Here is a 19,438-nt window from a genome sequence, read left to right on the forward strand (position 1 = left end):
AAACGTAAATCAAATCTATCCTTGGTTTTATGCAGTGATTTAGGCTGGGGTTCAATTCCTGTTCTCTTGTCTAAAAGAAGTCTCATCTAAAAGCCTCATCTAAAAGTCTTTTACGCTCTCTCTACAGAAGGCCAAGGGGGAAAGGGATTTAGCAGAGGGAGATTAAGTGGAAGAATCACTCTCCATGTAGCACTAGATACACATAACTAAAAGCAAGCAAAATTTATTTCAGTCCTCAATCCTCACAGGTATTTATCTTACATGCCAAATCATCACCTTTGCTCTCCTAGATTATTTGCGCCCCAAACTTGAATTTACCTCATCTAACACAATCCAGTGTCCAGCCTTTAATGCTGCTAGCAGTGGTCCATCACGCCAGGCAAATTCTCCTCCCTTCCCACCTTCAACAGGCAAGTCTGTCCCAAACAAGTCTGTCACATCCTTTGGAAACAGAGAAAGGAGGGGTTGGTGGGTGGAAATTACAAAACTCCACAAAAGTTCATCATCGGCCTTTGTAAGCTTTACTTCACATTTTCTCCCTTCCCCTTAATACCTACATTTTAGCTCTGTTAAAAAAAAATAATCAGAAATTGCAAGATACTAAGATTTTTCCCAGGATAGGACTCCCTCCAGTGACCAGCTACTATATTTAACAACAAAAAATTAAGTTGGAACACAAAAGCTAGGAAGCCTGAAAGCTGTTTTCAAGTAGCTTTGCAAAAGCCAAGAAAAACACAGCAGACAGAGATACACACATCTTCACTTGAACAGAAAAATCTGGGAACTGACACCCACTGACAGAAGCTCACTGGTCTTTCTGGTTCCCCCTTCCCATTTAGTTTTATCTTGAGACCAAGAAGGAAAAATTGACACTTCAGACTCGGTGCCAAAGCTAAAAAGTACTACACTTTTTCAGTTAAAAAAACCCTCCCCCCTGCCATAAGTTACAAAGATAGTATTATATTCTACCGTTTGCTCCGATAAGTTGATTCGAACAAGACAGTTTCCCGAGGCTTTTGCCAGGGCAGCAACTAGACTGGTCTTCCCCACTCCTGGTGACCCCTCCAACAGAATAGGCTTGTTAAGCTGTAAGGCTCTTAACAGTCTTTGTGCATTCACTGCTGTAGTGCCGGCATTTAGAGCATAATCTGTAACGCTATTCCTCTGGAAAACAGGGCCTAAAACAAAAGAGAAGTAAACCAGAAAATAATTAAAACAGAGCGTTTATGCTGGAGCTGCTGACGGTGTGCATTTGAATGAGATCATTCTGCCTGCTAATTGCTGATCTCATTACGGCAAGCAACGGAGATCAAGTTTGTATCGCATTTGCAGAGCTCAGGCACACATACTTTCAGTTTGACCCACAGCTGCGTCACAGCCCACCTCTGCATACTTAGCAGAATTTTGCACAAAGCACGTGAATATATGCTGTATTCGGCCATGAAACTGGTGTTTCCTGGTTCGTGATCCAAACTAGAGATCTGATGCTGAAAAATCATAAATCTGTCCTCAAACTTCAGACACGCCAATCTAAAACTCAAAAGCAGCTTTTAAAAATTCTGCACCGAAGGATAGGATACAATTCAGTCATGTTTGGAACAACATATTAATCTGTTCCATGCACTGCCAGTTCTGTGAAATAAGAGTGCTCTAAAGTGCACTACTTAGGCACATATTTTCCTTTACTGTTATTATGACATACAGTGAGGAGATAGAGCTTGTTTGCCGAATTCCAGACAGCATAGCTCACTGGGACATGACTCCCCATATTCTGTAACACAGTGCTGTTCAGGTACACAAGCTACGAATCACCGTTTTATCTTGCACATCTTGATACCTGTTTACTATGAAAGAAATCCTTCCTTCTGCGATCTAATTAACAGAGGAAAACCAAGTAATTTACCTTGTGATTAATATGAGCCATGAATATAAAAATGTTCAAAGATGAATGATTAATATAACATTAAGAACACGTAGCTCCATGTACTAAAAACTAACAAGCAAAAGTAGAAAGCTCATAGTCATCACATTTCAGTCCTCTCACTGTATTTTCAGGGTCGAGAGTAGTATTTTGATAGTTCTATCTGCATTTATTTGTCCCATGAAGATTTAAAACACAGGGACTAGATAATTCTGCAAAATGTGCTGCAAATCTTTGAGAGGCAAGGCAGAGCATTAGTCTCCATTCTTTTTAGCAATGTACCCAGGAGCCCTGCTTCCCGTGCTTTACACGAGAGCCAGGATGAGCTGCAGCTTTAGTTAGTGGAAGCTAGAAGACATTCTGAACTGCAAACTGACAGAATATTATAACTCAGAATTAAAGAAGTTTTGTTACACCAAAAAGTCTACTAAAATCAGGCTATGAATCAGTAATTAAAAAAAAAGGAAGTCTTCAAAGCAAGCAATTAACAGACACATCGTCCTAACAAATGTGACTGAGTTACAATCAACACACTTAGAGGCAGAAAAATATTTTTCTAAGGCTTGAGAACTAATTATAAATTCTTCTGTAATGGCTCAGATATCATATTTAGATTTAGCGAGTAACAGAACTATCGAGGAAAAAAACCCACAGAAAATATGCACTCCCACTCTCACAAAGCCTCTTGCCTTTTGGAATAAAAAAGGGGTGGATTCCCATGAAGTTGTCCATCCACACAAACTCTTTCTCCTTTGTTCTGTCATAAATCTTTAGCTCGTTCTTCTGATAATTAGTCAGCTCAAGAAATCGACTCATTTTCTCACATAAGTATGCCAGGCATTTTTCACGAGCTAATAAAGCCGTATCAGCTGAGCAGGATGTTGTACCTGTAATTAGAAAAGTGTGCTTCACAAACCAGGCATATTCATCTTAACACCAAGGAACTCAGTTCCTTCACAGACGCCATTTTTATTCAGTGTTCTAGTTCAGATTTATACTTCATGTCAGCACTTTCTCTTCAGCATTTCCAGTACTATTTTACCACAGATAAATTTGTGAGCAACAGAATTAAGGACACCTTATTTCCAAAACCCTTTCATCCATCACTACCATCCTGATCCTTTGCCGTAGACCCTCCCCCAGGCCATCTTTCCCTAGTGGCTTGTCACTTCTTCCCCTATCTCCTATTTATCACCCAGGCCAGTGGCCAAACATGCAAAGATGCACTCTGAGCTATGCACATGAGGGAGGCCAGAAAGCATGGATGCTGACATGCAGGGTGGGAGGATAACGTGACTCAATAAAAACCACAGGCTTTGTTTTAAGGGGGTCGGTTAGCTCAGTCAGTTGAGCGTAGAGCTAACAAGGCTAGGGTCGCGGGTTTGATTCCCGTTCGGTCCCCATGTGTTGCCTGATCTAGTTGAGAGGTGGCGTCCCTGGCGGCAGGGAGGCTGGATTAAAATGATCTCTAAGGTCCCTTCCAGCTTAGGCCACTCTATGATTCTATGATTTAATCTGTGTGCTAGCCTTTGTAATATACTACCTCTAATTTACTTAAGCTTGCTGTATTATTCACACTCTTGCCAGTGAAACACAAAAAAGGAAGATGAAGTACAGGATACTGTTAAATGTAAGTGTAAAGTTCTCACAGAAGAATTTCACACTGTCTCAAAGCATTTAGTTTGCATTCAAAATATTAATACAAAATATATACCTTCATATTTTCTTCTACCAAACGAGCACTGAAGACTTACCTGATCCTATTCCATCAATGTATACCAAACATGCAGCATGGATAAAAGACATCATTGGAGAAACGTAAAGAAAGCTATATTCCTTGGCAGAATTCGATTCTTCACCCTCTACCATGACATTCATAAAATTGACCCATGACAAGACATCTCGCACACTGAGAATGCACTGGCGGCCAAACTCTTGATTAGTCAGCCATTCAACAAAGTCCATCATGAGTTCTGCTATGTCTGCCCCTGAGTAAAAAAAAAAAAAAAAATTATTGAATAAAAAGCATTACTAAAGTAGGTACAGCTGTAATGCACATGAGCAAAGTGGCTGGGTACTCTGTCCTAACAGGCAGGATAACTCAAAAGTAAGTCTGTGCCTGTGCTGTCGCTACACATTCTTTAAAATTCACATAAGAAAACAGAATGGAGTGATTAATATTAACAATGAAGCTGCTGGAAGAAAATGAAGTGCCAGTTCTTTCAACACTTTACACTGAAAATAAGACTGGGCACTGAAAGGCTGGGGATATATTTCAGCTATCTGGATGGTGAATTAAATAAAGCCTTAAACTTAATTCTGGCTAGTCATATAACATACAAAATAAAGGAAGAACAAAGTCCAAAATACTTTGTAACTCTGCTCAGAGAGAGATGTACTTACAAGAAAAACAGACACAGTGGTTCTAATTCTGACGAAAGTTAGCAGCCTCCAAACTCTTCTTCTTGATTTACAATGTTTGAGTATCAACACACAGAGAAATACCCACCTTGATGGTTTATTCCACCCAGAGACAATCCTGGATGAAGATTGTGTTTTACAATCTGTATCAAATCATCACGGCCATTGCTTTGTGGGCACCAGATTTCTGTAAATCTGTTGCGCAATGCAGGAGAAAGCTGCAAACAAGCACAATGACACGGCAATTCAGGTAACGCTACATCATATTACTTAAGATAGTTAACTGATAGCCTTGTAGCCACAGTACTTGCAAACAATACATGAAAGTGACCGAACTAGACCTTTCCTTCTCATTTTGACAGGGTCACTTTGTAACAAAACCTTCAAGAGAATGTGGATTTTAAGACTTCTAGTAGCGGTATCAATGCAGGAAAAACAGCTGATAAAAAAAAATTCAAAAGAATATGGGAAAAAACTAAGTTGGTTTGAAAGCAGCAAAGCTTCATTTCCTTCTAGCACATCATGTATCAAACAATGGTTGTGTAATTTCCCTTTGCTTATAGAAGCAAATTACCACATGGAAATTTGCCTTCAATTACAACTCGTTTCTGTAATTCCACTTTCTCTCTGGCTCAATTAGTCAAGGAAAAATCATCAGCACAAACGTGATGCAGAAATAAATCCCCTTGAAACACATGACTTTACAATGAGTTGTCTGTACTGAAGAAACCACTTTAAATGGGGTACCCATCTTCTTTTGGGTAAATGAGCTTATAGGTCTTTTGAGTCTTAGCTCCCAACACTGCTTAAAAGTTTGTTTCATTATCTTTTTTTTTAACCTGTCTTAATTCAAAGCCAAACTTCAGAAACAGATTTTCTTCCATTTAATGAGAAAGGTCTTTTGTGATGTGAGATGTTCATAGTCACTGAGTAATGACAAGATGACTTCTAATTGTCACTTTCTGAACCATATTAGGGAGAATGAGCTATTATGCAACTTAACACTACTCCAGACTCATGTGGATCTGGATTTACTTGCTTCAGGAGTTACATTTCTGTACTTCAAGTATTCTACATATCAAGTCTATCTAGAGTATTTAGAAGCCTGAGGTTTTCTTTGAGATTCTGTTAAGTATTGACTTGAAATGTCAGAATGACAGCACACAGAAGTGATGGAAAAGAGGTCGTTCCCAATCCTCCTTTAGAACCATGAAGCAGATGCCTACTAGGAAGCACCGGATGCCAGAACTGGCATGAAGCATTTTTGCATTGCACCTCCAATCTCTTAAACAGTCAACATGACCAGAAGATGTATGCTGTACGTCCAAGTTGCTTTAACATTTACCTCTTTTTTCCCAAAGTCACCTCCTGGGTTCATGGTTGCAACTATACGAAATTCCTTTCCTGCAACTAATAGCTCTACTTCGTTCTCCTCATCATGTTGACCACCCTTTTCAGCAAGAACCAATGTCTTCTCAGCTTCAAGAACACTAGAGAGAAGGTTAAAAAAAAAGTTTATTTTAAAGTTCATTTCACACTTGAAAAGATCACTCGAAAATGAAAATCACACAAATTGGCCTGATTAAACTTCCATTACTCCAGAACTTGTATTAAAAATTTAAAATCTGTTCATCCTCTCAATTGAGAACATGTCTGATTTTTTTCAGAAGGAAATTCTACTCAAGCTTGTTGATAAGGTTCAGTTCAAATGATCTGTCAAAAAACCCGCCTAGTAAATTATGTATCTCACAACTGTCTTTATAAAAGCAATGGCAAAATTTATATTCATAAGGGCTAGATAAAGAAATCTGCACAATGAACCAGTCTTCAAGCTGACAGACTACACATCTGAGAAGTACTCTAAATTCTTGTGGTTTTGATGGGGATTTTATTTGTTTTATTAGCTGTACTTCACTGTAGAAGTTTGAGCTGTTAACTGTTTAGAAAGACACTGTTTAGTACCACTATCAAAGGGGTTATGAAAGAACCTCTATGAAAGAATGACAGCTGCAATAACACAATGAAAAAATCCAGCTTGTAACAGAGAAGGTTTGGATATGGCAGAAAATATAGCTGCTAGTCATCTCAACAAAATGGGTAATGGAAAGGACAAAAAAGTAGGGACACTGTTGCAAGCAGATAACGAAATTCGTATTTTATTTTTTAGACACAGACAGAAATAACTAGATTTTGTTTCTGGGATTTGGAAAGATGCATCATCTTCAAGAGCTTACTGGCATGCTGAAGATATTAATATTGCTTTTAGTTTTGTTTTCAAACTTGACTTATGCTGTAAACCGTCTTCAAATACTGTTTAAAACTTTTTCAACTGAACTAGGGTTTATGTTCCTAATTTTTTTATTCAGGGACATGAGTTACTGAAAAAAAGCTAATCCTTTCATCATCTTATTTTTGTTCATGAAACAAATAGAACAATCTGAGTGCAGATCAGCCTGCAGCAGCGCTATAAAGCCAAATGGAAAATAATGGCACCAAACAAAGCATTCAAAACCAACATAATCAGTGTACCAACACAGGTCAAGTAAACATTACATATCTGCTTTTCATCTGAAGTATTTCTTGTTTCTCCTGGTAAGTTAAGACATCAAGACTTAAGCAAGACAGGGCAGTTTCATCTTGTCTTAATTAAAATTTCCAACAGCAGAAACTGTCTGACTGTGATTAAAGCTAGCCTCTCTGAGATAGATAATGAGAACAACAAAGAAAACTTGTATAGAAGTTGAAATATGAACAAGGCCAGAGTTACCAGGGTCATTCTCCCTTTCAGCAAGAACTGTATGATTAAGTGGGCAGCTTATCTATGCCAGGAAACAAATGTGCCTGAAAGAAGCTAGATTTACCCCGCTCATGTGTGTATAATGAATAGGCACACTGAAGATACTTAACACTAACACATTTAAGATGTACCTGTTAAGTCGCTCTAGTACAGAATCATCAGCTAAAGATATCTCATCAAGGAGGAAAAAACCCTCCTCTTTCATTGCTAAAACAAGAGGACCATCACACCACTCAAAGAGCCTAGAGCCATCAGATTCCTCCTAAGAAACAGAAAAGAGAAGTGAAAAGTCATTAATAATTGTTACTTCTTGCTTCTGTGTTCACACCATCCAAACAACTACTGATACAGGACAAACCTGGTCTTTCGATCTCTGTCTGACTGGTCGCAGTCCTCCTAGGAAGTCTGAAGTCTCCATATGCAAGTGGCAATTCACTGAGTATAGCTTCTGATTTGCTAATGCTGCAAAGATCTGACAAATCGTAGTTTTACCACACCTGCAACAAAGTAATTTAGTTGAAAGAGAAGAATAAAAATAACCATCAGTTCACTTTGGACAGGATTCACACTTTCACTGAAGAGCTGAGGCAAAGTGCCAATATGCTATTTCCTCCTCCTTTCCTTGAAAGGCAGGTATGCAGAGTGAAGCCATTATTGGCACAACCGTTGCTGACTCGCACAAGATGTCTTTAACTAATTTAAATGAGTGTCTGCATTGATGTACTTCTGCAGGTTCAAAGTCAAATTCATTTCAGCCTACCCCTGCAGGTACTCAACTAGCCTAACGCTTCACTGAACTAAATACTCTACATGTCTAGAACAAGCCTAAGTCTGAGGGAATAAACTGCTGAGTACCTAGAGTTCTCATTAATTACACCTGAATAACTTCTCCCTTTTATTTTGTTCTTCTTCCACTCTCTCTTACAAAAGTTTACTCTCCGAATCTATAACCAGCACAGGGGCAGACAGCATCTACTTCCATAGATGGCGTATGAGGCAGTTTCTGGAGTGAGCCACAGTGAGATTCTACAGGGCACCTTGTGAAAGGAAGGGACAGAAGTCAGCTCATTTCAATTTTACGACCTTCTACACAATTTCTATGAAGGTAATTCCACTGAAGACTTGTGCTGAACAAGGTGGAATTGTTTCCCCTCAAAACAGAACTGTGAAAAACAGCAGCCGTAAATCTGCCATGACAGCGGCTTAGATGTCCCAGGATCTAAGAAGCACTGAAGCTCTCACCATCGTTTTGTGTCTGACTCAGTAGCTGGTGTGGCACTACAGAAAACCACGTCATAAAAAGCAAGGTTACCCAGTGTCTCCCACCAGCAGTACTGGTTCACCAAACTCCAGGGCTCGTCCCATCAAAATGGCAAGTCTCCTCATCCCTTGAGTCCAGACAATATGGTTAAAATCTCTGTCCATCACCGACATCCGTGTGGAGGATTTAGCTGCACAACACAAAGCAATCCATGAGCTTCAGCCACAACTAGAGAACTATCAGTACAGTCCTTCTAGGAAACTCACCCAGTAGTTTTTTGACACTTTCCCTTGAGAAGAGAGACTCGGGATATATTTTTTTCTTGAAGTGTTTTTCAAGGACACTCTGAATAACGTCTACCTCCTCCTGTTTCCTGACTCTGCCTGCCAGAAGCATAAAGCCTATAAAACAGAGGAAGAGAGAAAGCAGTTACTGCCTAGTTAATCAGCCACAAAAATTTATACTTAAGAACTAGGGCTAGAAAGCAATCCTACAGACACTAAAAAACCTGAGGTAGCAGGGCTCACCATCATCTGCTAAGTGCTGAAGCCAGTCATACTCCTTCTCCAGCTGTTCTGCCAATCGGTACCTTTCAGCCCAACGAAACAGATCCCGCAGGGTAATGAACCCATGCTTCCCAGCAAACACTGTTGATCCTCTGCGGTAAGACTGTCATAAGAACAAAACATGAGTCCTTTTTTCACAAATCTGTCCAAATACCTAAAGTAAAGCTAAATCAGAAGTCTCTAATGTGATACATCTTCAAACAAAATACACGGGGAAAGAAAAACCACAAAAAACATTCTAGTACAGTCGAAATGCCCAAACTCAGATTAACTTTATTAACTTTAAGCAGATATTTGACAGTACCAGGAACAAAATAAAACAACATAATATAGATAATAAATAAAACACAAAGAAGAAAATAGGTACATGGAAAAGAACAAAACCCAAGATAAAGATTACACCCACCAAAATGTATGCTAGCACTTTGAACTGTTGTTTGGTTTGTGTCCTCATTTTAAATCTGAGATAGTTTACCTACATACTGTTAAACACATGTTAAACACAGGAGTGTCAGAATACATTCAAAATTATTGCTTAGAAGTAATACTGAATTTAGCAATTCAATACCCAAAGACAACTTCAAATACAATACGGTACTTTGGGTCCAGAGCAAGGGATTACGCTACAAATTAAATCCCAAGGCTTTTGGTTATTAATTTTTTTTTCCTGTTGGCTTTCTCTCAAACCTGACATCACCTTCCTCATTTTCTGTCTTAACCACTGAACTAAGTACTTTGGTAGATTGTCTTCCATCAATTATGGTTTAGGTTTTTAAATATCTGCCAGGTAGCAACACCTCCCACTTTCAAAGAAATTCATATTACTTTCTGCTGAAACATGTTTGCATGGCTTCTACAAAAAGAAGAAAGACTCTCATACTTGCAGATCTAACATGACTTTGACAAGCTTGCTGCAATAAGAAGGTGGCAAACTGCACCGCTTGTGCAGGATGGTTTCCAGTTCAGTACTTGGCAGTTCATCAAAATGCAGTTCCACAAAACGATTTCTGAAAGCTCTGGACAAAACCTAAAAGATGAGAACATACTATTGCTTGAACTTTTTCCTTTGATATTCCTCATGCTGTATATCTTGCCCTACATAACCAAAAGATAGTCATAGCATACCAATTAGCATGTACACATGAACATTCAAAGAAAGCACAGGAGACAGTCTGGATGAGGACAAGAGCTTTAAATGTGCTGCCTTTTAACACAGTATGCAGCTAAACACCAAACAGCCACTTGTTCATTCCTCCTACAACGGATGGGGGCGAGAACTGGAAGGACAGAAGTGAGAAAACTTGTGGGCTGATATAAAGACAGCTTCATAGGTAAAGCAAAAGCCACATGCAAAAGCAAGGCAAAATTAGGAATCCATTCACCACTTCCTATCATCAGGCAAGTAGCGTTCAGCCTGCTTCCAGGAAATCAGGGCTTTCTCATGCACAATGGCTATTTGGAGAAACACTGAACATCTCCCTCTTTCTCCTTTTCCTTTCAGATTTTTTTGATGAGCATGATGTCATACGGTATGGGATATGACTTTGGTCAGTTAGAGTCAGCTGTCCTGGCTGTGTCACCTCCCAGATTCTTGTGCACCTCCAGCCTCGTCACTGGTGGGGTGGTGTGAGAAGCAGAAAAAGCCCTGAGCTAAGCACTGTTCTGTAAGAACTACGGCATCCCTGTGTTATCAACATTATTTCTGTCACAAATCCAAAATATACCACCATACCAGTCACTATGAAGAAAATTAACTATTCCACCCCAAACCAGTACAAAGTGGACATCAATAGCCTAAGTCAAATCTTTTCTCCAGTGCTTTTGTGCAAGAAATGCTGAGTCAAATACATACATGAGTTTAGTAAAGCACTTAAATCTCAACTACTCAAAATGAACAGAAATTTGCTATCTGCAAAACAAGGAACCAACCTAAAAAGAACCCAGCTGTACTGAAAGTTAGTCCGCAGCCACTTCAACTCTCTAACTTGAGAGTTTCATGTTAATTCTGTCAAAAAATTTTCACATCACACTTCTATGTACAAAAGGGACTCATTCCCTAGAGTTGTAGCTACACAAAGGAAGAGATTATACAGACCTTTCTGCCACCATAGAGTCCTGGAGGATTCTGTGTGGCAAACAGCATGAAGCGCGGGTGAGCTTTGACAACTTCCTGGGTCTCAGTAATGAACAGCTCCCTGTTATCATCCAACAAACGGTTGAGAGCCTCCAGAACATCAGTGGGAGCCAAATTCAGTTCATCTAGAACAATCCAGTAACCCTTTCTCATTGCATCTATGAGAATGCCTTGTCGGGAATAGAAAAAAAATCCTAGTTAAGAATCTAACAAAATAAATCTAATAGAAGCATACATTCAGAAACCAGTTTTCACTCAGTATAAAAGTTAATCCAGAGACAGAAGCAACAGCATTAAGTTGCTGAATTATCTTCTTTATGTTCAATAGTATAAGTATGGTAAGCAAACACGACTTCTTAAGAATTCACTGAAATGCACATAAGTGATTATCATTAGTATACATCTACTAACTTTACGACAGGTCATTTCTCTGTTGTAACACAACAGACAAGTTAAGCAGAAAAGAAGAAAAAAAAAGCAGTAAAGTGAGACAGGAATTTGGAGTAAATATAATGTCCTCACCTTCCTTAAACACCAGCTTCCCAGAGGCATCAGATGTATAACAGCCAATATATTCCTGGATGTCAGTGTGCTCATGATTGTTAATCCGTACACAATGATTCCCAGTAGCAACAGCCAACCAGCGAATTAAGCTGGTTTTACCAACAGAGGTCTCTCCCTGAATCAGTACTGGATGAGTCCTAAAAGGGATAACCAATACCGTGGTTCAGAAGCAAGAGTCTTATCTTTCTCCTATACGAGACAGCAACACTGTTTTCACAGATCTGCATCAGCAAACCACATTACCAAAATACCATCATTAACTTGTTTGGAGTTTCCAAGATCATACACAGATGGGGGAACAAAAGTAACTTTACTCCAAAGTGCTGACTGCAGTGTGAAAGAAGCAAATTTCTAGATTATCATTTAAATAAAACTAAGTATGGCAGTACAATGGTTTAAGTAGACAAGAAATACATGTATAAATTCAAGTCACTATATAATGAAAAGTTAACTGTAAAGTAGAAGACTAACACCAACAATAAAGGCTAGACAGTCATTCACCAACACAGGCCCAAAAAGACATCTTTAACTTTGTTTTTTAATGAAAAAGTTGTAACAGACTTACCCTGCAGATACAACTCTGGCAATGTCTTTCAGATTAAGCTTAACTGAAGGGGTTAGCACATAAGTCTCATCTACAGCAGGTTCTTTATCCCCAGCTGAAATCCAGTATCCTTCTATAAGTATAAATCCCCCTCCTTGGGGTTTTGGTATTTGCTAAGGAGACATGACAGAAATAAGAGATTACACAAATAAGTTTCAATTTGCTAATGAAGACTACTGTTACAGCACTGCAACATACTCTGCAAGAAGTCACTTTAAATCAACCCCTGGGCACTCTTGCAGTAAGCACTGTACCTTTGTCACAGAACGCAAATTACAGGAAAAGACTGGTCAGATTATTTCAAGTTCACAAAGCAGGAATCGTTGCCAGTGCCATGAAGCCAAAAATGTCTCAAGAGTCCTAGCATTAAATTTTGAAATATGTTTCCAAGCAGGAAATCGGCTTTTATCTTTTTATATTTATACATATTTTCTAATATGAAGGCTTTTACTCTGAAACAGACATCTATCTCTTAAGAACTACCTTCGCCATCTCATCTGCCCAGTCCCCCATGCAAACTCATGCTGGATATCCAGCACTAGTGAAATTTTTTCCTTTCCCGTTAGAGACAAAGGACAGACATTTGCTTCGTAACCAGACTTTGGTATTCAGAGTCTAAAAATAAAAAGCCTGTGAAAACTTGATAGTTGCAGTCATTGTACTAAGCTGCCCACACTCCACAATGCTGTCATTATTCAGACTCCCACATTTTTTCAAATCAGCAAATATACTAGCTAACGTAGGGGTATTTCAAGCAGAACTAGAAAATTATGAAGGAACAGTATTAATATATTTCTAGCTCTTATCTTTATAAAATGAAAAACAGAACTGCGAGAAGGAAATATAGAGGTAAAAGGCAGAGAAGACAACTCAAAATAAATTATACTGTGAATACTAAGCTCTAGGTTTAGTTACTTACCTGCTTGAGAAGGCTTTTGATGTTGCCAGAGATTATATGTTGGCAAATTAGCTTTTGAACTACTGGGTGAGAACTTCTGTCAAGTTGCGTCAGGAAACTCAAGCAAAAGCCCTAAGAAGAAGAATTATTTTCAGTGACAAAATGAAAAATCATTAAGAAATAAAAATAAAAAGAGATTAAAGAATAAGTAAGTTCTGTTCAACACTGCACTTAGAAGAGAAAATTATCCTCTACCCAAACATTCTTTTGTAGTAAATACACACTGAAACAAACCCCAACACAGGTAATCACCTCATACAGTGAGCGCTGTATGCTGCTACATGGATTAGACGCTGCAAATCTCAATGCCCTGCAAAGTGTACGGAGACTGTAGTGAGGTCTGTGGCCAGTTCCATCCACCAGCTTTGTGTCTGCTTCCTTTCTCACAGATAAATAAAAGCTGAAAAAAAAAAGTGTTACATAGCACTTACTGATCAGACCATTGCTCTAAGGAATTAGAACTACAGTATCAACACTTAAGCTTATCTCCAGCTGTCACTTTTTCTAAAAGCTCCAAGTTAGGAAAGCTATGCCGAACTCAGCCATCTGTATAGTCACTGAAGCAAAGCAACAGAATATTTCATAATCATATTGTTGAGACAGATTGATATACAGAGTGACTATAAATTCCAAGTATTCTAAACATGTAACAGTTCTTCACGTTAATGCATCCAGAGCACAGCTTGAACCAGGGTAAAGAAAAGTAACTTGGCAAACACACAAAACTTTCATTGGTATGATCTAAAGAGACAAACCACTTTAGTCACTTAGACAGGAAAGAGGACTTCAACAACACGACTTTTTAACTGGTACCACCAAGAAAGCACCTCTGAATAACTCTCCCCCCAAGTAGAGAAACCTTTAGAATAAAGAGGATGGATGTCTACCCTTTTTCCTTTCCTAAGGCTATGTAAATTGCCACACAGGGAGCATTAGTGTTTCCCAAAACAGTCTAATCACATACTAGTTACATACTTTCTGTGACTTATTACATTGAGGTTTTAAAGAGATTACAAACAACTTACTTCACAATTCCTTGTACTGTATTTTTGTTCACGTTCAATCCTCTCAAGTAATCCATGATAAGAACTTGCAAGTCCCCTTCATTTCTCAATTCTTCTACATAAAGTTCAGTAAACCTGTAAGGATCAAATCAATACGTAACACTTAGACATCTGACCATATTAAAAAACATCACGTTATATACGACTCTCATGGTATATAATATTTTAAAGTGTATAAGCAGCAGAATACAGACTTGTCAAACTATCTATAGGTTCAAGAACCAGAGAAATAAAAAAAACCCAAAACTTTGATGTAATTTACCTGAATTATTTTACCTTAGCAGGCAGAAAATGAACTATGGGACTGTATTTTTTAAAATTAAAATTTTAAACAATTTGCAGTAGATATCCAAATGTTATGGCCTGAACAGTAAAGCACTGGCACAGCAGGAGTACTTTTCAAAGGTGACTCTCTAACAATCTCTATTTTAAAAAGTGAACACTTACGAGATATCACCCATTCTAATTTTGTCATGACTAGTATATCCAGGTTATTTTCTACATTTACAGGTTGTTTTCTACATTTACGAATATGAAGCTCAGCAATGATGAAATGATAAAATTTAAAAATAAGCAAAGGAAAATTAACAGCAAAACATGTCCTTGAGTTCTGAGTATTTTTACATATCTCAGTGCTTCCCATTTAGCACACTACACTGGCAGCTCTAGTTAACGAACATATTTTCTAACCATTAGTCTGGTATATTTGCATCGAGTGCTGCAGTCCTTCCAAACTACGCATTACAACTGCAAACAATAGCACAGGACACAGAACTGCAAACCTGAAATAACTGAGCAATACCCACTAACTTCAGAGGGGTGGATATTTTTGACAAAGGCAAATATTAATTAATTTAAACTTAACAATCCATGCTGAAGCTTTCCTTTCTTTTGTATTACGCTCTCTTTTCACTACTAAGCCAGGAAAGCTAATAGCAATAAAGCCTTACTTTGCCACTAATAACTATAAATGACTTTTTACATATAGTTTGTGCATCTCTACAGCCTTGTGCAGTGTTTATGAATCTGGTAAGGACTATACACGTGACTATTGGCACTCATGAGCGAAACTGCATCAAATACAAGCAGAAGATCTTTGCATTCAGGAAGAGGTAGTATCAAAGAATGGATTTGCCACAACTCAAAATTCCTGGCCATAGGATCACACATCTGCTACAGCAAATCACCTTCCGAGTGACAAAGGCTATATATATATATATATATGTATATACAGCTTTTTGCAAGGATCATCAACACTTGAGTTATCAAGAGAAAGGGTACTAAACAGACAGAATGCACTTGTCCCCATTAGCTTCTTCAGCAACATAAAACTGCTGTGCAGTAGCATTCCCGGGCACTGACAGCTTAATCATAAAGAACAATCATTCCCCTGCCCCAGTGACAACACTACACTACTGCCAGACCATTTGCTCATGCTCAGCAACTTCACAGAAGTATTTTCCTGACACTATTTCATGAAAAACCTTCACTGTGATGTGGAATGCACCTCTCACAGGAAGTTAATTGGAGTTCAGACTTATACCCTCAGGCTTCAAATAAGGCGTTCTTCACTGGGTCAACTAGCAAAGCTAGTTAAACTCTGAAAAAGATAGTGACCAAGAATTTTGTCACAGAATCATTATTTCCTACCTGTTTCTTATTCCTGGAGGAAGATTTCTCTTTCCAACATCTGTAGCTGGATTCATGCATGCAAACAAGCGAAAATCAGGGTGACGGACAAGAGGCTCTAAAGGAAAACAGAGATAAAAGAACATAAGGTTAATGCTAAAACCAGCATATTTCTAACATTAAATGAGGTATACTTCATCTAAGACAGTTTTCTATTACCACACTACCACATTTTCTCAAAATGCCAGGGTGAAAAGTTTTCAGACAGTAACACCATATAATTTTATCAGAAGTATCTCTGCATCTTCAACAACAAGCCACAGGCAAGTGAAGCCTTGACTTTTATTTGTGTGTAGCAGGATGTATTTAACAAAATACTAAAAATTACAGATGGCCTAAACCTGGAACTCCTTTTGTCTCTTTCAGAACAACGGCCAGTGCTTTTCTTGGCCGGGAAGAAAACTCAGCCTGGGAAGCTCATACAACAGTTTTCTCTACCTGTAGCTTCAGCAAATAATATACAGCAATTGCATTTTTCACCTTTATATCTGTACTGGGTCTGGCTACGGAGGAGTTAACTTTCTTCACAACAGCCCCTGTGGTGCAGCTGAGAACACACCAATGTTTTGGCTGTTGCTGAACTGTGCTTGCACAGCACCAGGGCTTTCTCTTTCTCCCTCACTCTGCTCTCCCCTCCCCAGCAATTAGGCTGGGAGTGAGCAAAATGCTGGGAGAGAACACTGTTGGGACAGCTCACCCAAACTGGTCAAAGCAGTATCCCCCACCACATAACATCATGCTCAGCAATAAGAACTAGGGTAGAGGAAGAAAGGAGTGGCGATTTTTGTCTCCCGAGGTGGTTGTCCCTTAAATGCTAGCTGGACATTGGTCTGCTTGTGGGAGCTGGTTAGTGACTGCTTTTGCATAACTTGTTTCATGTGAGTTCTCTTGGTTTTGCTCTTCCTATTCTCTCCCCTCATCCTGCTGGGGCGTGTGAGGGGAGGCAGATGAGTGAGTGGCTGTATGGGTGCTGAGCTGCTGGCTGGGGTCAACCCACAAGAACGCAGAAAAAGCAAAGGCTTTTTCTACATATATTTCTAGCTGGAGAATATATTCGAAGGATTAGTGAAAGACAATTATTACTACAGTAGCAATTGAATCTCACGTCCTACGTCCTTACCTGTCAACCTAGCTCAACTTTACTAAAAAATAAAGTCGCACTCCTTGAATAGTCTTTAGAGACAACAACACTTACTGAGTGCATTAGAGAGAACTGCTCCTTAGAGAGTTCAAAGAGGCAAAAGCTACAATTTCTGCATGGTGATATCTTCCGAGTCACAGTGGATTAAAACTCTCACTTCTTGCATAAAAGTATGAAGTCTAGAAAGAACACATCAATCTCTTCTACACACATTGGCTTTAATGGTAAATGTTCTCACCTTATTTTGAGCTACAGAGGATACAGAATTCAATTAACTGGATAGTAAGATACAGCACAAGCAAGTACAAAAACAGTACCTGTATCCCCTCTGTCTAGTAACACCAGCGACCCAGACGATCCTTCCAATAAACCACTCAGACACTCTAAAGTCTCTGCTGCAGCCAAGTTAATCTCATCCAATAAAATCCACTCTCCCTTCTTCACTGCTTGTGCCAGAGTACCCTAAGAATGAGATCGATTTGTTCATCACATCACCAGCAATGCTATATCAATGGAAGCATCTGTATACTAGAAATACTTGGTTTGCAGTCTATAAGTTCAGTAGGCAAATGAGAATTTCAGACCTTTCACTGCAACAGCAGTTTTATTGCTCTCCCTCAGTAACAGCAACTATTTTGCAAGTCACACAAGTCAGGCAGTTATCATCAGCATCAGTTGTCATTTAGGCTGACTCAGATACTACACAATCAAGCTCTCTTATTTGTGCAACGTTATCTGTCAGCACTGTGGTGCATAAGCTTCACTGACACCACTATGAGAATACAGTCAGTTAACCTAAAGAAATCCAAACAAAGACATAAACATTCCATTTCTCAGGTAACTGTATCTTATTAATTAAATCTATACTTAGGACGAAGGTTCTCCAATTACTCTTATAGTCATTTTTTAGAAAGAGGACTGGTCAACATTTCATGCACTTCACATAAAATTTAGGAGCATATTAGCAGACTAAGAGGATGACAAGGAACAAGAATGCATAAACTACCGTAACTTCCCCTAATGACACTTAATGGCATTAAGACTGTTATTCCATGGGTTAGAAAATCCCTTCCAGACAAACAGCACAGATTCTTAATATTAAATCCTTCAGAGGAGTCCCTAGGCATGTCCCACCTGAGACTGGAAAAAACCTTTGACCAATCTCATACACTTGGAAGGATGATATTGACATACTGTTGACATTCTATCATAGCAGCCCTAACTCCTATCACACAGTATTGAATTAATGCGTTACTGCAAAACATTCTCCCATCACCCAATCTAACCGTCACATCAGTTCATTCCATCTAACTGTCATATCACTTCATTCCACAGAGTTTTCATGGAACAAGTTTAACTTCATAGTAAGATTCTTTCCAGGAAGTTACTTATATAATACTGATTGCAAAATCTTTTAAATGTTGTTTCTTATTCTTCCTAGCATCAAAATGCAAATCTCTAAGTACCTCAACAAATGCAAAGAGAAGAGCATTTTCTGTCATTTTCATTTGTTGATGAGCATGATTCAGTTTAAGACCAAATGCCTCCCACTTTTCTTTCAGTGGTGAACCTGTAAGCAAAACAAATTTAACCTTGTACCATCAGAACAACAGCACAGAAGATACTTAACAGTATTTTAACCAAGCTGTTTCAAGCACAGATATACAACAGGAAGCTTGCCTGAGCAACTAAAACATTCATGCTCTTCAGATCACATCTCATGAATTAAAATTTTAAAAAATAAATTTTGCTGGCTTTTTTCTTTTGTTGTTGTTTGTTTATAGTTTTTTTTTAAATTCAGCTGATAGGTACAGATAATTTGCTATTCACTCCAGTATGTCCCAGCTTAGAAGCAAATGCTTATGCTGCACTTGGTTCCAGCATGACTGTTACCACTCTCTAATTCCCAGACACAGAGACATCTCAGAAAAACAACAAATTCATAAACCTTACAACAGAACTGATTAACAATAGATACTTCAGTATCAACTAATAACATGTCTGCTTATCAGTTAAGGCATTATTTACTACTGCATTTATTTCAGCTATTTATTTAAAGTCACAGCCTGAGGCATATGCAACATCATAATGACTTAAGTTGCTAACTCTGCAAGTTCAAGATTTAAGCTTGTCTTTATCTTAGGGCTGTCAATACTTGGAACAACTGGTCTTTAAAACCTTGATTGTTTAACATTTGTGGGCATTAATTTTAGTATCTGCATATTCATAAGAACCAGTCAAAAGAAGAGGGGAGACAAAGTCCATAATTAAGTTTACTTGGCCCATACTGAATGAAAGCTACAACTTCACTTGTTCAG

The 19,438-nt window shown here is 38.5% G+C and overlaps 1 protein-coding gene across 1 annotated transcript in view; it reads right to left on the reverse strand.

Moving 5' to 3' along the window:
- Positions 1–19,438, reverse strand: part of MDN1 (MDN1, midasin homolog (yeast)) — a gene marked incomplete at both ends in the record, with an annotated part of 71,693 nt that overhangs the window by 46,565 nt on the left and 5,690 nt on the right. The window contains 21 exons of the mRNA XM_009865946.1: positions 319–441; positions 970–1,178; positions 2,611–2,808; positions 3,676–3,909; positions 4,431–4,560; positions 5,688–5,832; positions 7,271–7,401; positions 7,498–7,636; positions 8,452–8,590; positions 8,667–8,801; positions 8,928–9,069; positions 9,847–9,993; positions 11,062–11,270; positions 11,623–11,801; positions 12,230–12,381; positions 13,188–13,298; positions 13,479–13,626; positions 14,252–14,365; positions 15,941–16,037; positions 17,438–17,582; positions 18,587–18,690. Of these exons, the coding sequence (XP_009864248.1) occupies positions 319–441; positions 970–1,178; positions 2,611–2,808; positions 3,676–3,909; positions 4,431–4,560; positions 5,688–5,832; positions 7,271–7,401; positions 7,498–7,636; positions 8,452–8,590; positions 8,667–8,801; positions 8,928–9,069; positions 9,847–9,993; positions 11,062–11,270; positions 11,623–11,801; positions 12,230–12,381; positions 13,188–13,298; positions 13,479–13,626; positions 14,252–14,365; positions 15,941–16,037; positions 17,438–17,582; positions 18,587–18,690 (3,131 nt within the window). The remainder of the gene's footprint in view (positions 1–318; positions 442–969; positions 1,179–2,610; positions 2,809–3,675; positions 3,910–4,430; positions 4,561–5,687; positions 5,833–7,270; positions 7,402–7,497; positions 7,637–8,451; positions 8,591–8,666; positions 8,802–8,927; positions 9,070–9,846; positions 9,994–11,061; positions 11,271–11,622; positions 11,802–12,229; positions 12,382–13,187; positions 13,299–13,478; positions 13,627–14,251; positions 14,366–15,940; positions 16,038–17,437; positions 17,583–18,586; positions 18,691–19,438) is intronic.

The sequence above is a fragment of the Apaloderma vittatum genome, unplaced genomic scaffold, assembly GCF_000703405.1.
Source record: "Apaloderma vittatum isolate BGI_N311 unplaced genomic scaffold, ASM70340v1 scaffold24093, whole genome shotgun sequence".
Taxonomy (NCBI): domain Eukaryota; kingdom Metazoa; phylum Chordata; class Aves; order Trogoniformes; family Trogonidae; genus Apaloderma; species Apaloderma vittatum.